Source organism: Amborella trichopoda, chromosome 11 (genome assembly GCF_054954075.1).
Source record: "Amborella trichopoda isolate Santa Cruz 75 chromosome 11, AtrichopodaSantaCruz75HAP2 v2.0, whole genome shotgun sequence".
NCBI lineage: Eukaryota > Viridiplantae > Streptophyta > Magnoliopsida > Amborellales > Amborellaceae > Amborella > Amborella trichopoda.
In genome coordinates this window covers 18873137-18896105 of record NC_142346.1, presented here as the reverse complement: position 1 = coordinate 18896105, position 22969 = coordinate 18873137, and the positions used below count along the sequence as shown (strand labels likewise).

At 38.6% G+C, this 22969-nt stretch overlaps 1 protein-coding gene across 5 annotated transcripts in view; it reads right to left on the bottom strand.

Annotated features, from left to right (window-relative positions):
* Window positions 1-22768, bottom strand: part of LOC18444910 (TOM1-like protein 3) — a 51143-nt gene extending 28375 nt beyond the window's left edge. Inside the window, exons 1-7 of one of the 5 annotated variants that reach the window (XM_088851557.1) lie at window positions 22568-22768; window positions 22276-22467; window positions 19366-19444; window positions 15102-15200; window positions 14883-14996; window positions 8417-8577; window positions 7469-7910 (exon numbers count right to left, since the gene is read on the bottom strand). In XM_088851557.1, the coding sequence (XP_088707683.1) occupies window positions 7880-7910; window positions 8417-8577; window positions 14883-14996; window positions 15102-15200; window positions 19366-19444; window positions 22276-22376 (585 nt within the window). In that variant the 5' untranslated portion in view covers window positions 22377-22467; window positions 22568-22768 and the 3' untranslated portion in view covers window positions 7469-7879. Of the gene's footprint in view, window positions 1-7468; window positions 7911-8416; window positions 8578-14882; window positions 14997-15101; window positions 15201-19365; window positions 19445-22275; window positions 22468-22567 lie in introns of those variants that run through there. The other 4 variants (XM_006855064.4, XM_020673958.2, XM_088851554.1 and 1 more) reach the window with 4 other exon arrangements.
* Between the last annotated feature and the right edge of the window lie 201 nt (window positions 22769-22969).

The window sequence follows — 22969 nt, the reverse complement described above, 5'->3', positions numbered from 1 at the left end:
ATATTTAGGGATTTTAAGTTAAAGAGGTTATATAATGAGAGAGAATTAAGGTTTTGAACTGGTCTGTTTATTAAATTAAATTAGGACCACATATCATGGGTATCAATAGCTTGGAGAGAAGCTTGATCCTAATCTTTTAACCACATCACTAACTATCATAGATGTCTAGTTGAGATAAACCACCTTTATCCCACATGTGCAAGAGTAATTCCAAATTTCCTATATCTTGTAACTTTGGAAATCAATAAAATTCACATCACATATATGTTCATGGTTTTCTATAATTGTGTGAAGTAAAAATTAAGAGATGGGTATGCTCCTCAAATCTTTACACTTTTCTTCTAGCTGTAGAAATAAATTTTGAATTTGAAAGGAGCTTTCTCTCACTACACCTCACACCTTCACACACTTGGTGTGTCATAAGGCACACTTATTGTCATATCACACACTTGGTGTCATACTCTCACATTTGATCAATAAGATCGATCTTATAATTGGCTTAAGCTCCTTGGATCAAGGGAAATATCAAGGAAGTATCAAGAGTGGCACATGCGATAGAGCACAGACGTGCACTAAAAAAACAAAGCACATGACACCAAATAAACCCCCTCACATGAGGCACAACACCCATATGTGGATGACAACAGCCACATATCACCAACGACTGACGTTGCGCTGATGTCAACTCCACGTGGATATGAGCAGTGGAGCCCATTGGCCATTTGGGTGCCATGGCTTGTTGTCCTTAAGTGGAATTTGGGAATCTTTAATGTATAGAGAGTTTTGACCAAGAAAAAAATTCTAAAAATATAAAAAATCTCTAAAAATCATTGTCAATAATTCTCAGTTGTTCTAAGTAGTTATTGGACACCACTGTTTCAAAAAGCAGACCACCAAGCGCTTGGGCAGCCGCCTAGGCAGATATCCCTGGTCGCCCGCCTGAGCCCTCCTACGGCTTGCGCCCCGCCCAGGGGTGGAAATGCGACTCCTTGAGAGTATTTTTGGGTCATTTTTTTAATACTAAAGGGGAAAAATTATGGGTTTTATGTTCATTTGAAACCTAAAACCCAGTAGAGGCTATTTCAGAGAGAGAAAACCCAAAAAAAAAAATTCTACTGGACCGCTTAGGTTTTGGGCGCCAGCCTTGGCACTAAGCATCCTGGACCCCCTCGCCTGCCTACCCAAAGCCTTTTTGGTATAACGCCCTTCAAATTGTTCCTCATGATCTAGGGGTTTTGTGACTCTATGGATACCAACTCTGGATCCTAGTTCGCACAAATCCGACAAGTCGTGTTCCAGATTACTCCCACTGTGACCAAGAACCACATAAAATCTTCATATCAAGGCCATAGTTGTAAAGATCAGGAGCACGAATGGTACCAGGATCAAGATAGGGAGCTGGGGATGGTGAAATGCTAGATCCCCTATGGTTGGGAATGCTGTCCGCACAATGCACATATTTGGGATCGAGATCCCTAATTGCTAGGGATAGAAATTCCAACCATTTGGAGATCTTGATCCTGACCTTTTGGGATCATGATCCCCACTTTTTGGGGATCTAGCTATCAACAAAGTGCATGATAATCTAGGATTATGTATATTCTTTAAATTAGTGAACTCATTATTTATAATAAGTAAGCAATGCAACTATAATTAAAGTATAGTTGTGAAGCTAGCTGACTATAAACAAAGAAAATCATTAGGTTGATTGGTGTCTTGGTCCCTAAGGTTGGGATGGAGATCCCTAACAACAGAAATCATGATCTCAAATTTTAAAAATCGAGATCCCTTAAAGATCCATTCCAGGAGCAATGAATCGAGATCCTAGAAGGGATCACCTACCAAAGTAGGCAATCCCGATAACTATGGTCAAGGCCACGACCCCAATAATATGAACCTTCAACACAGGTAGACAATGGTTACCAAGGTTCCAATTTTACTTCACATCAGCTAAAGAGGGTGACGAATTCAGGTTCGACAACTTCGCCTAAGCGAAACACTAGTCCAACACTCTTCCATATGAATTTGCAGATCATCAACCCCCTTGGGCAATCTCAACCTCGACAGCTTTGGCGATCAAATTCAACTTCTTTCGTTTTTTCTTTAAGATTCTAACCGGACTTGAGGCAATCATTAAAACCGTCACTCTATATGTCTTATGAATAACAATGTGACAAGAGAAGAATTTGTGAATCCAGTGGAAAAGAGATGTTGTCCTACCCAAAATTTAAATTCCTTTCAAACATATGTTTCATTCATGCACTTAATTTTTTCAATAAAGACCAGGCCATTACAGGTTTTTTGTAATACATTCTCCTTATACCTTTTCTATTTTAATGCACTTTGGAAACTATATTGTGGGCTCAATTCAGCAATGATTTCTCACAAACTCTGCGTTTTATAATCCACATTTTTCATAAAAATGCAAGTCCTGAAGGCCATGAAAGAAATCGGAGTTTTATTTAATGCGTCTACATGAAGAACAGGGACCAACTAGAGTATAATTTGATTGAATAATCTCTTCATTGTCCAATAAAATTTAAAGATGTGAAGAGGCACTCCATAAGCCAATCTTGTGTTTTCCTTATTTAACAAAACACAAATATTTTAAATGACTAATTAAAATATTTGCATACTAGCAACAATTGTGACAAAGATGAGCCCCACTTGTAGATCACATCATCCTGCATACCATCAACACACCAGTCAATTAAACCAAAGATGACTAGAGGAGGAAGACTCGTTAGGTACAAGATTGAATCCGTGAACTAGATTGAAAATGAAGAGGACGTGAATTTGCATTTACTGATGATGATGATGACAACGACGACGACGACGACGACAAGGACAATTAACTAAGGATCCCCAGTTATCAATAATCAAATACCTGAATATTCAAACTTGAAAAACTCTAGGATGATTATTTATGAATTTATGGGTTGGTGATTTAAATTATAATTATCATGAAAAATGGTAAAGATGGTCCATCATAACCAGTTCAATTTCTTATTGAGAATTGGGAGGGTGATTTTTGACTGAGCACTTCTAGTTCCGGGTGATTTATGCATTTAAGATTTCCCAATGTAACTTGGCATTTTGAGGTATCTCAAACATTCCCTTCTCCAATAGTGGTTCTCTACAAGCTCATTGAGGAGCCAAATATTGGCGGGACATTTTCTTTTATTTTCCTTACTACATGGTTACAGCCAAAAGACCTTCAATGGAATAAATGGACATGGGTGAAGTTAGTTTTAACAAAGGCCTCAGCCTTTGCATGTGTGCTTTGCAGGGGCAGGTTGCTACTTTGGAGGTCTAAATGGCGAATCTTCCATTGATGATATAGGCTAGCATGGGCCCTCATTGCCATGACAGTTTGTGACTTATTGTTGACATGGCAGTGTGGGATCCCAACGTGTGTCATTTCACATGAATTTTTCTATTCCATAGTGCCCATTATGTTTTGTATTTTCTAAGCTCATTAATGTCCAGGGAAGTCAAAGAGAATCAATGTATTGGTTCTTCTGTGTTTGGAACTTGTGGTAGATTTGAAAAAATGGAGGATGATTAATAGTCTTTGGAACCAATCACAAAGTCTTCGCGAGCACACCCACAAACTTTTTTCTAAGCCATTGGGATAAAAAACCAACAACTGGCTACCACCCCCGAGAGGAAGTTGTATTTTTTCTTTTTTCATTTTCTATGGGAATTCTATGGCTTTAAAGAATGTTGACCATTTGGTAAAAGCAAGTATAAAAGGGGGTGCGTTGTGTCATTTGTGGTTGTGCGTAATCTTGAACTGAAACTAATGAAATTTGAATAGAAAATCTAAGTGGAAGAGCCTTTCTCCCACTATCTTTCTCCCTCTTCCTCTCATTTTGTTTTTTTTTTTTTCTTCTCTCTTTAGATGTTGTATTATTTTTCCCTAACCATTTGGTATCGAAGCCTAGAAAGAAGCCTCGTCTTTTTTTCTCAAAAAAAAAAAAAAAAAAATAGTCTTCTTTCATGGCACAAAGAAGGGCTAGAGGTCGGGGAGGATGAGGCAACTTTTTTGGAAGCAATGGGGGAATGACGAGTTGATGGATTTGCATCGCCAAGTTGAGCAATTGACGCACAAAAAGCTTTTAAATGATTTGAAATGTCCTTGAATCTTGTCAAGACTCTTTCTAGCGACGAGTCTGAGGTTAATCCCGCCACGCAACGGTGTCGACGTGACGAGGGGACTGAGGACAGATTTAGATTTGATAGAGACTCTATCAAGCTTCACATACCGGAGTTCCATGGAGAGCTACATCTCAAATAATTACTAGATGGGTGCAATTTGCATACGGATGCATCCGTAGGTGTAGAGGGAAGGTGCATCTTCAAATTTATCATGGTATATAATTTTGATGTAAAATGTTCTTAGGATTATCTCAAAATCTATTTTTATATCTAATTATAAAATCTTAAATTTCAAAAATGGTTAAAATCAAGTAGATCTATAAACATATGGAAATCTTGAAAATGGATGGTGTAGATAATATGTTGTAAAATGCACTATTTCTGAGACTTAAAATCTTTTAATTTTTCATAGTCATACATCTCGATGTCAAGATGATCAATTAAAGGGTTTTTTAGCATTAAAACTACCTTTTCCGATGGATTTTTGAGGGGCATCCGTAGTTCTACATTATAAGGTAGCATCCTTATATAAACTTTCTCCTTACTAGATTGGCTTAGTGCCGTCAAAAGTCCTTCGACTATAAAGAAACCCCGGAGGAGCTTCGCATGAAGTTGTAGCCACTAGATTATGTAGCTATGCCTCTGCAAGGTGGGATCAAATCCCATAGCTTCGATTTCAAAAAGGAAAGCCTAAGGTCGCCTCTTGGAAAACGATGACGTCAAAGCTGAAGGAGAGGTTCTTGGCAGTAACACATTATTTAATAGTATCTAGCAAGAGACTAAGAGCCTATCGGAATATACAAAGATGTTTTACCAACTCATGGTAAGAAATGACAAACAAGAAACGGAGAAGCAGCTCATTTCTAGGTATGCTAGTGCCTTGCGACTAGCCATTGGACATGAGGTTGAGATGCACCGTCTATAGAAGATTGATGACGCTTATCGATTAGCGTCAAAAGTAGAGGCGAAACTTAATCGAGTCAATGTTAGACGGCTCACTGACACCCATGGCTCTTCTAAGAGCGCGGTGTTCAAAAGTGAGGACTCAAACACCAATGGGAGTAAACAAATCTCCCAAGGATCCCACTTCCGACCGTCGTGGTTATGTCCCTCTCAATCGGCCCTCTAGGCCCCACCGAAGCCTATAACTTGCCTCAAGTTTGGCCAAACTGGTCACCTTTCAAGTGAATTTCCCCAAAGGCAGCTTGATTCATGAATCAATCTAGCAGAGGACGCGGGAAAGAGGATTTATTAAGAACAGTTCTGGACCCACCTATGATGAAGAGCCTGAGCTGGTACATGAAGCAATTGAGCCCGAGGTAGGCGAAAGCTTGGTAATCCGCCGTGCTCTGACCACTCCTAAGGCTGATCTAGGTGAACATTGGCTTCAGTCAAGCATTTTTAAGACCCGATGCAAAGTTGGTGGCAAGTTATGCACAATTGTAATTGATGGCTGTAGTTGTGAGAAATTAGTCTCACAAGAAATAGTGGACAAGCTCAAACTGAAAACCCAGCAGCATCCGAAGCCATATCGCATTGCATGGCTCAAGAAAGGCAAAGAGGTAAAAGTCTCTCAGTGCTGCCTTGTTTCTTTTTCTATGGCGAAGGCATATAAAGATGATATATGGTGTGATGTCGTTCCTATGCATGTGTGTCACATCGGCCAGCCTTGGCACTTTGATAGGGTGTAATACATGATGTTCACAAAAACACTTGGAAGGGATTAGCAATGGGTCTACATTTTAATAAGCAGTTGAATGGTGCCCATAGGAAGAAAGAAACTCAAAAAAGAATTCCAATGGACAGTGATGAACTCTCCAAATGGACAGTGATGAACTTTCCATAGGTTTATCCGATTTATCTGAAGGTGTCGTTGTGCCAAGCATGTAGGGAGATATCAGCAGCTCCCAGCCAAACCTATTTATGGAGGCCACCCATGTCCTGGCTCCACTAGACCAAGGATATAGATGCTCCTTTGAACTAAGGGTTCTTTCCGTGTAGGGCTCTGATGGCCCTCCCTTCTAAAGGGAAAGAGAACAATACTCCACCATTGGGTAGTCTAAGACAACCCAGGTCAGGTTTCCCCACATAGCCTGGCAGGTCATCTCTTTGTGGCAGTATTTTGAAAGTTCACGTCAGGCCAAGGACTCAGCCCTTACCCGAGCCGAGTTACTCAGGCCAGTCCGAGTTACTCACCCTAGTAGTTCACATGTGAAAAACACTAAAGAAAAACACAGATGAAAAAGGAAGAGGGGACAGGTGGCTTGGCCACGTGCCCAAGCATGCAGCCTGCCTTCGACGCCATTTCCCACAGCCCTATCCATTTTCTCTCGATCTTATCTCCCCTCTCACTCTCTCTCTTTCCCGCCTATCTTCTCTCAAGGAAAAGGAAAATGAAGAAAACCAGGTAACTTCCGTCAAATCTAGATCGAGAGGGACAAATAGAATGAGGAGATGGGAAGGAGTCAACATGGAAATCAAGCAATCTTCTTGTTTCTGCTAATCTTCAATGAATTGATTCCCTTCTCTCCTAGGTGTGCAAGAGAGAGAGAGCTGTCGTAGAGAGAGGAGAAGAATCTCACCATGGATGAGTGGTGTTTTAGAGAGAGAGCAACATAGAAAGAGAGAGTGCCCAGTTGGGATTTCTAGTTGCGTTTCTCGGGTCATGGTGGATGAGAATGAGGGAACGAGGGTTTTTTGGGGGGGTCACAATGAATGACAGAACAAGGGGATGAGGGTTGCTTGCGAAAGATGCCAGAGAGAAAGAGGGAGAGAGGGGGGAATGAAAAAGGGGGTTAGAGAGAGAGAGGAATTTTTACCATTTTTTTAAATTTTTTGGAAATTTTTGTGTAACCCCGAGTTGTATGTACAGCTCGGGCAACTTGGCCTTGCTCAAGTCCAGTTACACTACTTTGCAGTTTAAAATGGCCAACCAGGGATGACTGAAGTTTGTGCCCTTATTCTGCGATGTGGTGATCCTCTACGGTGATGAGTTTTGGGAATAAAGACCTCTGCTTGCTATATGCAAGCTGGGATGATGTTGGAAGAGTGAGAGTGAGGGACCTAGAAGGTTGCAAAGAAATTGTTGCGATATTGGGAGCGAGATGAGGGGGTTAGACCTAAAGGTCCTCAAAGATGAATGTAGTTTTGATATGGGGTGGCAGAGGTGGGCAGAAGAGGCCATCAGGAGGAAGAAATGGAGGGACGCCGCACATGGGTAAAAAAAGCAGGAACGAAATATTTAATTATATATATACATTTAAATATGAACCTTCTTCAGCAGATTTTCCGAACAGAACAAAACCTATCCCTCAATAGTGCTTGGACATTAACTTGTTAACTGTTGCTCAAATCATGAATTCTGGTTTCTTATGGCTTTGGATACATTTCATAGCTCACAACCAGAAATCCCACTGGCATTAAACCTCAGGCTTCTTCACCTCCAATTAGGCACAGTCACAGTCAAAACGCCATTCTCCTTTGAAGCCATCAGCTGATCAACCTTTGGATCTTCAGGCAGCCTAAATCGCCTCAGGAATTTATCCTTACGTCTCTCTACCCTGAGCCACTTTCATTCTTGCCCTCTGTTTCCTTGTTACTCACTCCTTTATTGTGAAAAACCTGGCCTTCTTATCGTTAGAAGATTTTCAAGACATTATTTAACCGCACAGGATTCTATAATTCACAAAAACAGAAATGATGGCTTTGCTGAAGAGTTTCAAGGTGTTCCACCAACTTTTAACAGGGCCCTGTGTAAAGGAAAGTGAATCAATAAAATGTAATTTGAGGCAGGACAGGATATGACAACCCTGTATAGATGATGCAACAATACTCAACCTCAACTACTTTGTAACGATAAAGTGTCATGTTGAGTGCGGCTGCAGGCAAAGGCTGAACCCGATGCTGGATGAGCAATGAGAAAATAATTTCTTTATGATCTAATCATGTTGTAGAAAAACAATAAGAATGTTGATGTAATTTAATGCACACTTACTTTAATGGAAGTATTTAAAACAAAAAAGAATATGCTTCAACTATGGGAATTTGTAGATGCAGAGAAAAAGTCTTTGAAATTGAAGATCTAATGGTTACATCTTGAAATGATAAACAAGTTTAAAGAGAAAACAACTTGACGAAAAGGTTCCAGAGAACAAACTATAAAAATCATGTTAGTGCATGTTAGCACTTCCCCGTGAAGAGTTAGAAAAATATTCATTAAGTAAACTCGATAACATGCCTTTAAATTAAATGCTACCTGATATCAGAAGCATCAGACTGAAGACCTGTACCAATAACTCCGCCTTCAAACATTTCTCCACCAGAAGAATGCAGCAAGGTAACCCGAGGATGGTTTTGGAGGGGAGTAAAAAGGGGTCCTGCATTTGCCATGCGAGGTGGGTATTCCACTCCAGCATTCTGTAATTTAAAGAGACGATGTTCTTGTTACATCAGTTTTAACCTTATACCTTATACTCATTTCCAAATACCGCAATACTCTAGTACCAGATAGGATGGAGGAATAAAAATATAAGTTCATGCACAAGAAAAAGAAGTGCCATCAAGCAACAAAACAAGAATTTCATTACTAAAGAACAACGGAAGTTCTAATATTTTAGACAATCAATAAATCCCCTATAAAAATGTTACAAGTGAGCATAAAACACGCTCCTGCAAGGAAAATACATGTCGTGAGATCCATTGGCATGGCATCCCCTTGTTAATTATTTTCATTTGCAAATGGAAAACAATCACTAGCAACTACTGCAGGCTAGGGAACTCCAAGTTATTAACCATATTGTTCTTTAGTACCTAGACAGAATTCCCTGATTCCATAACACAGAGAACTTGAAGTCGTCAATTTTACTATAAGACAAGTATCATCTTTTAATTCATCCTCTTCTTGTCTAAAGAAATGGGCGTTGAGCCCATCGCATATGATGGGAGCCGTCTCGTGCAGCATGATGACAATCAGCACTTTGAGAAACATAGGAACATGAATGGACTCATACTTTTTTTTTTGTCCTATTTGGGAATTAATAGTATCGAGGGAATGGAACGGATTCTATTTATTATTGTGGGCAAAGATAGCAATTTCGCAAAGTTCTACTTTCTTAGGATTAACATGAAGCCTTTGTAGATTTGTTAGGATTCTCTTAGTACATGGGGTTCCATAAAAAGAGGAGAGTTAGACATGGAAGAGAAGCTGCATGGAATGCTGAAAAAACAAAGAAAAACAACAGAGGTACATGATATCTATGGAAAGAGAGAGGCCAGAATTCCAGAGGAAAATTTTTTTTTTTTTTTTTTGAGAATTAAAAAGGAAGAGAGGAAGTTGAGAGCCAATTTTCAAGGTGGGTATCTTAATTTTGTGGGAAGTTCATGGAGATGAAGTTTGAAAGGAATTGTTTTTAAAGTAATGGAATTAGGAGAGAAAATAGGAAGTTAAGAAAGAAAGTAATGGAATTAGGAGAGTAAGTAATGGAATTAGGAGAGAAAGTAATGGAATTAGGAGAGAAAATAGGAAGTTAAGAGAGAAAGTAATGGAATTAGGAGAGAAAGTAATGGAATTAGGAGAGAAAGTAATGGAATTAGGAGAGTAATGGAATTGGGAAAGAAAGTAATGGACGTGTTAGGTAATTTTATTGTTATTTTAATTTGGAGTCTTTAAGTTAAAGTTTGGTCCACATCATCAGTTTTTTGAGTCTAGTGTTTTAGAAAGCTATTGAAGCTTGGCTTGTAAGCTTCTATCGTTAATTCAAATAGATTTTTAGTTCTTTCGTTTCTTTCCATGGGGAGGGCTAAATATGTCAAGATCCATGGTTGCCATGTCAAGGAAGACTAACCTTAAAATACCGCATATCAGTAAAACAACCTAATTTGTTCAGTTTGGAAACGAGGAGCATGATATATGATGAGGAATCTGCTCAGTCCTCTTACAGCAGTATATTTCAAACAATTGCAATTCAAAGGTAGTGTTTTATTACATAGTATTTTACTGATCAATATTCATTGCGCACTGCCTACAAGGCAATCAAGTAATTCATTGCTTTTTCTTTTTCTTTTTCTTTTATGGGAGAGAAAAGATTGACTGATTTCTATAATATAAAGTTGGGCAAGCCACAAAAGCCATGCTCAAATACAAAAAAGGTCTCTAAGAAATTAAAAACCAAGAAAACAGGAGAGACAAAAGCAGCAGCCACAAATTGTAGACTGCAACAAAACCAAGAAATCATGGTGGGCCAGTGAGATATGGGGATTGGGTAGAAAACAGAGAGATGCAGAGAGAAAAAGATGAGGAGAAATATAAGCGAAGAGAGAGAAGGTGAAAGAGAGGCAGTAGAAATATGAAAGTGACCTCGGCTACCCTGCAAAGGGTATATGTGTGGCCAAAGAAGTGAGCTAGTCTCCAAAGGGGTTGAGCCTTTTCATAGCCCATAAGATCGAGTTCCTCAAATACACTTCCACTGTTAGGTATTCTATGTTGTTCAAGACTTCATGGTGCCAAGGGTGCATTTAATGCCTTCTAGGATAGCTACTGTTTCAGCCCTGGTAGAGTATGGTGTCCAATGAACCTTAAAAAGGACAAGATCTTGATGATATGGTCATTGAGGTTTCCTCCATACCACGAGTGACCTGTGTTCTGAGGGAGCAACCGCCGACATTGAGCCTCAGGGTTCCCCAGGGTAGGGGAACCCAGGGTAATCCAAGAGGGTGAAGGTCTAATGGTGAGATACAAGATGTATTTCCAAATTAGAACGGAAATGGAGGAGCCCAAGTTGCTGCACAGTGGCAATCTCTTAGACCAAAAGATTGTAACAGTTTTGATGCGCTCGAGAAGGGAGTGTGTGGGCTGTCTTAATGCTCAGAAAATGCAAGCATTTCTTTCATTCTATGGTTGCTGGAACCTTGTAGGAAAGGTCATGGACCCGCTCTGGAACCTTGATCCCACATTTCCAGCTAGGTTTGAACCACGGTTCTCAAGTGTATGATGCAGTGCATATGATGCTTTTTATATGCACTAATTAAGGTTTGTACCCAATGGTACTGTAAACCAACGCATCATTAGCGATCCCTTAAAACTTACTAGTGTAACTCCTTACTCATGGAATCGCACATCCCTGTGATAAGGATCATGATCCCATGATATAAGATCGTATGGACGAACATCCTAACCACACCGAGCTTCCAGCAATCCACGCTTTTGTGGACCGGAGCCAGCTCCCACTCCCAGGAATGTACGAGCACATGACAACTATGTTTCATTCCAAACCACCAATAACAAAGCAAAGACACAGGCTACACAAAGATTGAGGCCATTTTTTGGCAGATGAGAGCGGAATGCAACAGAGCGACCCATTGTCTCAACTTCTAGGCCCTGTTTGGATTTCGGATAAGCATCTTGTATAAGTAGCTGATATGCCGGACTTACATGTGTGGGCCTCATTTTTAAAGTATATGGTGTAGTGGAAATTGCTAGAGTAATTTGGTATCCTTTATTAAGTAACATTGAACTTATTGAGATGGGGTTGAACATTAAAGCTAGTTTCTTCCCCATTCAGAACCGGGCAGTGTCTGCAGTTAATTGCAGAGGCAATCCAAACTGGCCCTTATATCATGGACTATCATATGTTCTGGGGAAGATGACTCAGAGGTCGGTATATTGCAAATATGAGTGTCAATAGTAGAACATGAGGCTTTGGAGCCTGTTGCTGCCATAAACATCCACGAAGATCTTACAAATCATGTAATTTGAGCTGCAATACAGATTACATGACTGCATATGTCAATGTGATATGGTGAGCATGTGCATGTGCATGCACATATGCATGTCTATGTGAATGTTTTGACATTAAAGTAGAGAGAGGCCCGGGTAGAAAATTATATACCTACAACAAGACAGATCATGAGTGACTTGTCAAAACCAAAACAAGACGTGAATAGAAGGGAGCCACCTAAGCATACCTCGCATGCTGTAACTGTTGCTGATAAAGTAGAATGGAGTAGAATGGTGTGCATGGACAATAAAACTCAGAAATTTCCTTAATTTGCCCTCCCCCACCCCGTTCCCCACCCTTTTTTTCTTTTTCCTCTCCTCCCCACAACAAAAACGAGACATTATTAGGAATTCACAGAAATGAAAATCAACCTTTTACTTGAAAACTGGAAATAAAAGCGGTTTCTTGAAGATGGCCGCAGAAATATCATTGGAAGCACTTTCTGGAATTCAATTAGCAGGTTAAAACCTTCCACTGATAAAAGCATTCAAAAAGTTGACCACAATGTTCCATTGACTACTGATAAGAACGAAATAATGAAAAGCAAGATATTTGGGATGAGAAAGCCCTTCTTGGTGTCTCTAGTCCTCTTTCTTGCCCATACCCCACCCCTTCCTTCACCTCACATGAACCACAGCCTCTTTAATTATGTCTGAGCACCCAATTGTGGGTTTCCATTTTGAAAACCTACACATACATGGTGCTTTTGTAAGTCCTAATACATCATAAGTATACATGCTGACTATTATCAAAAAGAAGGAAAAACAAGGGAGAGAGCCTTGTTTGGTCCCAAGGGAATTACTAGGAAGAACATCTCATGAGCATTAATATGGTTGGAACCAAGAAGCTACAAGGTACCACCAATCCAATCCATAGTAGCTATGGCCCAAGTCCCATCCTAGGCGAAAATCCTGCTATGGAATCTCGCTCCAATGCAGCGGAAAAGGATCTTTGAGGGATCTCATTTTTAATTTTGGGATCTTCATCTCCCCCCCCCCCCCCTTCCCTCCTCTTCCCTCTTCTCCTCCTTTCTTTTAGAATCTAAATCCCCACCTTAAAGACCAATACAATGACCAAACTAATGATTATTTTTATTTATAGCAAGCCATGAAACTATACTTTCAATATAGCGGTATTGCATGCTGGTTATAAATAAAGAGATCCCTACTCTAAATACTATATATAGTCCACGAGCATATATACCCTTTAATGTTAGGGGCAAGATCCCTAAAAGGTTGGATCAAGATCCCAGAAGGTAGGGATCGAGATCCACAAAAGGTTGGGATCAAGATCCCTAACATATGTATTGTATGGGAGGTGCTCACAACCATAGGGAACTTCTAATCTTTCATGATCCCCTGCTCCCAATTCCATTCCTGCTCCGACCCCAACAACTATGATCTTATCTATATGCATAGCAATGGAAGAATGATAAAATGAAGGAAAGCAAGTGAATGAACTTATCAGGCTGGAGAAACAAATGGAGTTCCAGGTTGTCCTAAATTCCATAGCTAATTTTTAGTCTCAGTTTGAGTTGATCAGCAAGGAGATGATTCTATCATGCTAACAGGATAATTACTTCCAAACCCCAAGAAGAGAGAGAGATAAGAACAAATGAGCCCTTATCTAGCGACATGCAAATGCTTCTTTTGGTGGCTCTTGGTTGTGGGCTGGGTTGGTTACTTTTAACAAATAGTTTTCTTTGACGTAAGAGGAGCAGGGTAGAAGATAAGGAACTTATGACCAGATAAAGAACTTATGATCAGAAGAGGTTGATACTATGGTTGAGGTGCTCTTATTGTATGATAAAGATTAAACCCAACACAAGAACAGCCTTCAGTAAGGGGGAATTAAATAAGGTGTAGTGTCATGAATGAAATAAGCATGCTTAGCTTCAGAGTCACAATTACTTGGACTATGAAACCTCATCAAGGGCCACCCCAATTAAAGGAGGAGACCAAAGGAGAGTGTGAACACTAACAGCAGAAGCATAGCCCCGATAAACAACTTATGATGTAAGCAAAGCAAGAAAGGAACACCCCAGGAAGGACTAAATCATGGTCACCATCAGAACTTATCTACTGGCAACACAATATTTTGCCAACACAAGCAAGGCAAGGGGGATGGACACCAGGTACACCACAAGTACAGAGGATGAAGCAGTCTGCCAGACTGCCACGGTAAAGTGAGTACCAACGATCTGGAATTCATAATGACTGCGTCAGCTAGAGAAATGATAATGATAACCCTGACAAGATATAGCAGATGAAAACGAACATATCCAGACAGGTACATCATACAGAAGAGAATAATGACAAGAAAATATTTACATCCAGGAGAGAATAGGTTTAGACAAATGTTGCAGAAACTCCATCCAGTTTAGGCAATGCCGGCGACCAAAATAGCCAAACTTTTGATGCATAATGTTGATTCCACTGTAACTAAATAATCACGGTGATCGGCAGTAGGAAAGTAAAAGTATGAGGAGTCACCAGAAGTATAGTATCACTCTCTTTTGGCCTAAATTGTGTCAAGGTTTTCAACTCAAATCACGAAGGCTTTCCTCATGAAGCATGAACAAGTTAAGCGCACATGCTCATGCAAATATTGATTCAAGGACCATTTCCAACAATCTGTCAGCCAATTCCAAATTATTATGTATTGGACTTTCTATGGTAACGGGCAGAAAGAACAAAGGCAGATGTATTGAGGCAGTGACAGGGGTGAAAGCATAATTTCCAAATGAAAATATTCTCCCTGAAGCACAAACTGACAAGAAAGGCCACGGCATGAGAAACATAAAAGAAAGAAAGTGAATCCGGTGCTATAGTTTATAGAAGCAGATGATGAAAATGAAGTATTGGAGTAATTACCAAAAAGATAAGTACTTCAATAGATTACACATCGTGAAACCATACAAATATTAAAAAATCAACCACTTAGTACCTTTAATTCCTGATAAGCAGCATAGAACTGAGGATATTTTCCTGAAGGTCCCCCAAATGCTTCCTGCCAAGCGTCTAGAAGAACCAATATTTTTTCCCTCACATTTAAGTCAGGCTGCCCAAGAAAAAATCACAAGCCATCACAAGAAAAGTGTTTCATTTACAAAACTGTGACAGCAAACAATCGATATCCCAAATGCCATAGAGCTTAGCCACGGACCTTTTTCTTCACAATTTTAACCATTTCATGCAAAATATCACGCTCAATGATTTGTACAAGAACGCTGTCCCCACAGTTTTTGGTCATAGTCTCTAACACCTGCATTAGTAAATTCCATGAACAACGGTATAAACTTCAAGGAACTTGAGATACCAAGACAGCTACTTGTCAGCAGTCTGCACAACTGAAATGATCCATAAGAATTGATATAGCCAGAAGTTCCAGAGCATTACATACAACACAGATTTGAAAGGATCTAACTAAACCACATACAACACTGGTAAGAGGATGTTCAATTTCCATGGATGTATAAAATCCAATTCACTGATATCAGTGGTTTTGTAATCAATCTGGTAAGAGGATGTGTTCAATTTCCATGGATGTATAATATCCAATTCACTGATATCAGTAGTTTTGTAATCAATCTTGATTAATTATTTGGATGTGCATAGTGCATTAGCAACTATGAAGGAAGAAACTCCATATGTATAGAGATTTAAGATTACTTGACAGACGCAGCAAACTAAACTAGGAAGCATGTATAAAAGATGTCTTTCCCTTCTATTTCACAGTTTGCATTGATAAACATAAATACGCATGGAACAGTTAGGACCTCCAATATGCATCTGATCATATGCACTTTTGAAATCTCATAGATCTCATATTATTTGTTTTAAAGAGAAGAAAAAAATAGGAGCCCTAATTCTTTTATTCACGAGGACATCAAAAAAATTGAAAGTGAAAACCGAGGTCATTTGATCTTTTAAAATGTCTTAGTTAATTAAGGGTATTTATGTCTTTTGGATCTGTTGAGAATTCAGGGGGAGTTTCATCCTTTATTATTTTCTTTTAATTAGGGGCAGTTATGTCATTTTGTTTAAGTTAAAATTGTGCAAAAAAGGGAGAAGGGGACATCAAGACCCTTTGGGATTCTTTATTTTGGGAACTTGGAGAAAAAAACAAAAGTAAACCTAGAAAGGGCCACCTAAATTCTTTGACTGGTCATAGAGAAGGCATGGTAGCACCTCGGTCCCTTCATTCCAAAGTATTCTTCAATTTCTTTCTCTTTTATTTCCCTGTACTCTCTTCCTCTCATTTCTTCCTTTTTCTTTCCCTATGTTCTTTATTTGTCATCTTCCCCCCATCTTTACTTCTTTTCTTTTCCTTTCCCCTTCTTCTCCCTTCTTCTTTCTTTCCTTACGTTTTTTTTGCTCTATTATAACCTCCAAACAGAAAAAAATCATATCTAAAGAATCCATCAAAACCCTAAAGAAGAAAAAAAGCTCTAGGTCTTCAGAATTAACCAAAACCATCCATGCTGAGATCCTCAACCTCAATGCCCTCACAACAGTAAAACCCCTAATTTATACACCCAATTAACTTCAAAACCCTAGAACTAATTGTGGAAACCAAGGTTAAAAAACTCGCAAGCCGCGCCTAGGTGGCCGGGCACCCAAAGACATGGGCACCCAATTATCAAAATTCTTTTTCTTTATGGTTTGTTTAGATATTGAACCCCCCTGGATACGAGTTAAAATACCAAATTTCAAAAGAAAGAAACCCAACAGTAAACCCATACATTCATAAATCACAAATTGCATCAAATAGTAAAACACTAAAGAAAATCACATATAGAAATCATCACAACTCATAAAATGAAAAAAATATTTCAGTTTCAACTCTTTGTACAAAGAACATCCAATGTTTCAAACAAGCATGATGAACTCATAATTGCTAGCTATATCAAGGTCCTTTCCACCACCAGATGCATCTGAAGCTGATGATATGTTCAAAGTTTCAGAGTATTTACAATCCATATTGTAAAATCACAAAAAATTCACAAATTATAGAAACAACATTATAAACACAATCAAACCATACCAATCTAGATTCTGAAGTCGTAAAAAATCATAAAAAAATAAATAAAATAATAAAGAACGAGAAAGTTATATATAGAATTTGGTTTATTTTGGTTTAGGTTTAAGTTTATTGAACTTTAGATTTCAAATCCTAATCCAAAGTTCAAGTAAAAAGGTTCAAAACTTAAAAACACACCCAAACTATACAAATTCATATACTACAGTTGGAAAAAATACAAGTAGCACAAATATGATGAACGGAAAAGTTAGAGAGAAAATTATGTTTGATTTGTTTTAGGTTTAATGAATTTTGGGATTCAAATCCTAATCCTTTGTAAACAAAGTTAAATCATAAAACCATACTAATCAACATTCTAAAGATCAAATAAATCACAAATAGCACAAACAAAAACAAAAAAACATAATATTTATATTATGAGAAATAAACAATTGGTCATAAAACCCTACACCAAAACTTGAAAACATCTAACTATTAAAACAGAATCCTTCAAGCTTTGAAAGGGTGTGCTTCGGTTGCCAGAAACCTCTTTTCACAACCCCTTCAAGCCCCAATAAGATCGGGTGTAAATGCCTTTCGATTTTGCAAGAAATCAAAAACATCGGATTTTTGTTCGATCTTGGATTTCTCACAAGAAATCTGGATTTGAGTGTGTTTTTGGCTGAAATTGGTTCCCCAAGGAATTTGGGGGGTTAAAATGACCCCCCATGGTTTTAGTACAAATTTTTGGGGAGCAAAAAGACCAAAAATGCCCCTAACCGGGGGCATGGCATTTTCGCCCTTCTAATTTTTTGGGGGCAGCCTAGGCATCCATATTGATACATAGTCCCCCATCCCAACCAACTACACCGAGTCAATGCACCCAAGGCCTCTGGCCGCCTAGGAAGCCCGCCAAGGCATTCAGGCAGGCAAATTTTCCAACATTGGAAGAAACCCTTCGGAATTAATTTAAAATTGCTCTACACCCTCTTCTTTTCTCCAGGCTGCAAGTTAGCTTTAAATTTGATCAATTTTATTTAGCTGATTTTATTTAAGGGCAGATTTCAACCAATTATGAATTTGAAATCTCACCTCAATAAAGCAAATTCCTCAAGTGCAAGTTGATTTACAGAAGTTGCTTATTTCGCTTTGTGGATGATTACCTGCTGAAACTGTAATTATTTAACCTCATTTGAATTTAGAGCATTCTCCAATATTAGTGAGTGGCTGATCTTAGGTTACATCAGATATGCTGAGGTTGCATCTGGAGAGCAACATGCAAATCTATCTTATGAGTATTCAGAAAAAGTTTACCAGTTCATATGCAAATGAGAACCCCATCTTGTTCACAAGTGTGGACAAGAGTGTGGTACGGGGCTCTGATATCAAAGAGCGAAATTTGTGATACTGAGTGGGAGTGACAACAGAAGTGCCAATATACGTCAGGTACGAAATCAGTGTCAAGACACAGTGAAAAGGGTATGACACAAGTGACTACAAACTCATAGCAATTGTTGCATGAATATTTTCAGTTTAATACCTCCTCTTTTAACCTGATATACTTAAACATATTTATTGCAACTTTCAGGCAAACAAAAGCAGAATAATATAGATATTTATAGACTATAGCATTCTATGCGAAAAGGTGAACTATTCATGCCAATGACCAGACATAGTTACAGAATAAATACAGGAAAACAATGAAAGGGGAACATGACAACCCTTGGGCACAAGAGTGTTGTCAATGGGGATCAAATCATGGGATAAAACCATGGACTTAGTAAACCATTAGATGTTCGAATGCGCATTACAGTCAAAATCCTGAAAAGGAAGGTATATGACGGAAATTCAGAGAGCATTAAAGATGGAACATATTTAGGGCTCCAAATTCTTTTTTTTGTTTTCTTTTCCCCCTTTTCAAATCATGATTGATGATCAAGAGGACTGATTTGGAGAGTTTTAGGTCCTCAATCCATCCCAAGAGAGGTTTTTGAGGTAGTAGCAGTCATATGAACAGCAGCCACAGTGTTATGAAAACGTTTCTGGATAAAATGCACACAAAATAGGTCATTTGTATAATGATCTGATTATCATAATCATATCATCCTCTGAGATCCTTGCTTCCTAAGATCCACATGAGATACGCGCGCTTCAAATGACAAGGATTGGAGTAGTTACAACAATGAGATCAGATAATTTGAACTATCACAGATTCTGAACTGATCACATATTTTATTCTGCACTCAACAATAAAAGGAAGAATAGCAAGGCAGTAACCAGCAATGAAATTCGGTAAGCTCCAAGAACAACAGAACAAAAATGTTACTAATTATGTCGTTCAATTGTAAGTGAGCTTCTTCTATTTAGATGAATGACTTACAGTAAATTTTGAGATTTGTATACTCACAGTGAGCACGAGAAGTTGTATTTTGGGATTTTTACTTCCAAGACGCTTCTTAACTGTTTTCATGGCATCCTTGGTTTGGCTGCTCAACATGCAATTAATGACAAAAGATACATAATTTCAGCTAGAGGTCAATTCACATCAGGAACAGAAAATTTGACTAAATAAGAGACACGACAAGAAATGTATCGATCTGATACCATATAGAGATATAGGAAGATAACCATATCATAATGGAGGAAATAGTAAGAAAATCATGGATGGATCATACTGTCCAACATTGAGCACTACCATTCGGTAATGATTGTGTGACTAACAACTAACAAGCACAACTGCCTGCAAACCACCAGAAAGAATAATGAACAGATACATTTATAGAATACGAAAACTCACTTTAGTCACTCCTACTCAAATAATGAGGACACACCGAGTTAAATTTTGAGTTTCTGTGATACATTATACCCCCAGAAGAATAAATAATGCATCTCTTGGATGACCTTTCACAAAAAGCACTTCCTTTGCAAAGTGTGGTTTGATTGGGAAGATTTTGGATGGGACTGAATTTACCTTGCTGATTTTTAAGATTTTCCAGAGAAGCTCCCGAGTATTATTAGTTCCCCAGGAGGCCAGAAGCTCTATTTCAAGCTAAATGGGAGACACTCTAGATAAGAGAATCGGGTAGACGATGTTAGATACCATAAACCTATCAATCCTGTGGAATGCTATCTAATTATCCATTCAATGGTGGGTTTTGAGAGTATGCCAGATGTTATCTAAAGCAGCAACGTTATGCTTCAGTGTTTGGCCTCTCTTCACGCATCAACCAACCAAGAAAATCATTAATGGGAATCAGTAATAAAAGGATGGGAAAAAATGGCATTGAAGAAGGAATTACCCTCATAAATGCCAATTTTCCAAACCATCTAATCCATCAATTTCCCTTTCTTGGATGCCTATCAAGATAGTCAAGACATCAGAAAAGCTGCCGATAGACTCCTCGAGAGGAGGGGATGAGGACAACATAACCAGCAAGACCAGTGGGAGAAAGCTCAACGCAAAGAGATATAAGTATCAAACACATATAAAAAAAAAAAGAGATATAAGTATCAAATCCAACTGGTTGTGGAGATGCTCTTTGAGAAAGGAGAATGGGAAAAAAGGTGAATTTGTTCAAGATGGCCACGAGTTTTAGAGTCTAGCAAGTATCAAAACTCAAACGCATGGCGTACTATGGGAATTTGAGGAGGATGTAAATTTTAGTGTTGTAAACGACAAATAATTGTAGTGTTGTGTAGAGAAATATGGCAACCCCTATCTTCATACTACAAAAGAGTTTTCCTTAGGTTGCCCCTGACAAATATCTTAATGGTGAGGTGCAGAGAAGGAGTTTAAGAGGATTTCAAACGCAATTTCAAGAAGCATACACTGGCAAATACGAGAAGAAGAACGATTATAATGGGGACACGAATCTTTAGCCATTTCCCATCAATATATTATGGTGTCTCAACTACTTATTTTCAAAGTGTGTGGTCATGCAAAGGGAAGTCCCCCAGGTGACTCTGATTTGCTTTACCTTGTTTAATTCTTTGCAAAATACCATACCCTGCAGCACCCTGATTATTGCCATTTGCATGAAAGTGGAAGAGACAGTAGGCCACCATGTGATGTAGATTGTTTCCAGCTATAAACAAAAAAATATTGAAGATTGGGCACAGAATATAGTGCTCCAACAAATTATTCCAGGTGACCACAAACGCAAATGTTCATTAGATAAAACATCCATTGGACTGGATGCCTAGAACTAAGGGATTTCAGTTTTATAGGCAACTCTACTCTATTGTTGCCTACAAAACTGAAATACCTTAGTTCTAGGCAACAACAGAGTACAAAATAAGGCAAAAGGGATTAGGATCGAATAAAATAAATAAAGTGGTTTAAAATGAATTACATGCATATTACGATGACAAGATACAGTAGTTTTAAAGTTGTGAAACCTAGGGATCCCCTGTTGACACTTAATATTTCATTCAGATAGCCCCTAATCATTTTATCTTGTTTGTGTGGAAGACCCAAACACAAAGGTAGAATGCCAAAAATGTGAAGGCATTGGTAGCAAGTGTCATAATGACACCATATATCCAAATCAGAAAGCATGATAGCAAGAAAAAAAAATTTCTCCAACAGGCCAATTGTGTGTGTTTGCATGCTTGCCCTTGGGCTAGATAATCAAAACATTGATCATTGCTCACTTCTTATATAAAGTTTCATGTACCAACACAAGTCATCAAAGCAACTAATATTTATAATTACAAAAAAAAAAACACCAAAAAGTGTGTCAGCCTTCAATCGAAACCTTTTCAGCTTACATTATGCTTCAACACTGTAGAAGGTAGTTCTGATGTTTTGAACTAGTACAAGATCATGCATAACCAGCTTCACTTTTTTGGATAAACTAATCATTTTCACATTTCCTGGAGCATGAATACAAATTTGTGGTGGCCAACCCAGCACAACATACACCCAAAGAAAGACCCATCCAGTACATATAATCTCCTTAGAAATGCGCAATTGCAATCATGATGTGCCATCTTCAACATTATTAATAATCTTTCAGGCCGGGCTAACCAATAAAATAGAAAACCCTGACACCATATATAAAACCCTGACACCATACCCGCTGATGGCATTACTTCTCGGTACAATTGAACGAAGCAAATAGACAGGCTTCATACAACAAGTAGAATAAAATTAACCAAGACGGTCAAAGTGTGGAAAAGCAATTAAGCATTGACAGTTCAGAAAAACACCAGGGAAAAGGAAAAAAAAAAAAAAAGCACTAAAGATAAACATAATTGCTCGGGCATAAAATCCACCAACTCAAAAAGTCATGTAAAACAACGACAAGTATAATACCCAGGATCCATATTGATGATGTCACAGATCTCAATGTTCATCCCCCAGTCAGGACCAATGAGCATATCACTGGTTGCCCTTTCAACGAGTGAAGCAGCCATGGTCAAAGACTTTCTTCAAGGTACTCCTCGCTGCACAAAGAAAGAGTGAAGAAACCAGCACCTGGAGCTTCAAATTACATGAAGTTATGACCTGTGACAAAATATCATTAGTTGATCAACTCTCTCTCTCTCTCTCTCTTCGTCATAAGAGGCGGGAAAAAATGGAGAAAGGAGAATTGTAATGAACTTACCGTGTAGTTTAGAGATTGAGAGCATGAAATAGGAGTGGAAGAAATGGAAATGGAGAGTCTCAAGTTGCAGAGATGAGGTTCTAGGGCTTACACCAAAGCATGAATTGGAAAATTTTGAGGGTTTGGTGAGAGCCACAAAAGTCTTCTTCCTCGATTCCAAGCCAGGGTAAGACCTTGGCGAATTAGTCGTCGATAACCTGCCAAACCACTTGTTTTCTTAAACATGAATGAGAGAGAGATGGCGGTTGAACGCCTTCCTCATATGTAGAAATAGTATTGCCTTTCTTCTTTTTCTTTTCCTCGTTCTTAAAAAGTTTATATAAGGTTGCAACGTTACCCCCGTAGCTGCGGATGCACCTTAAAAATCCATCGTAAAAAAGTAGTTTTAATGTTGAAAAAGCC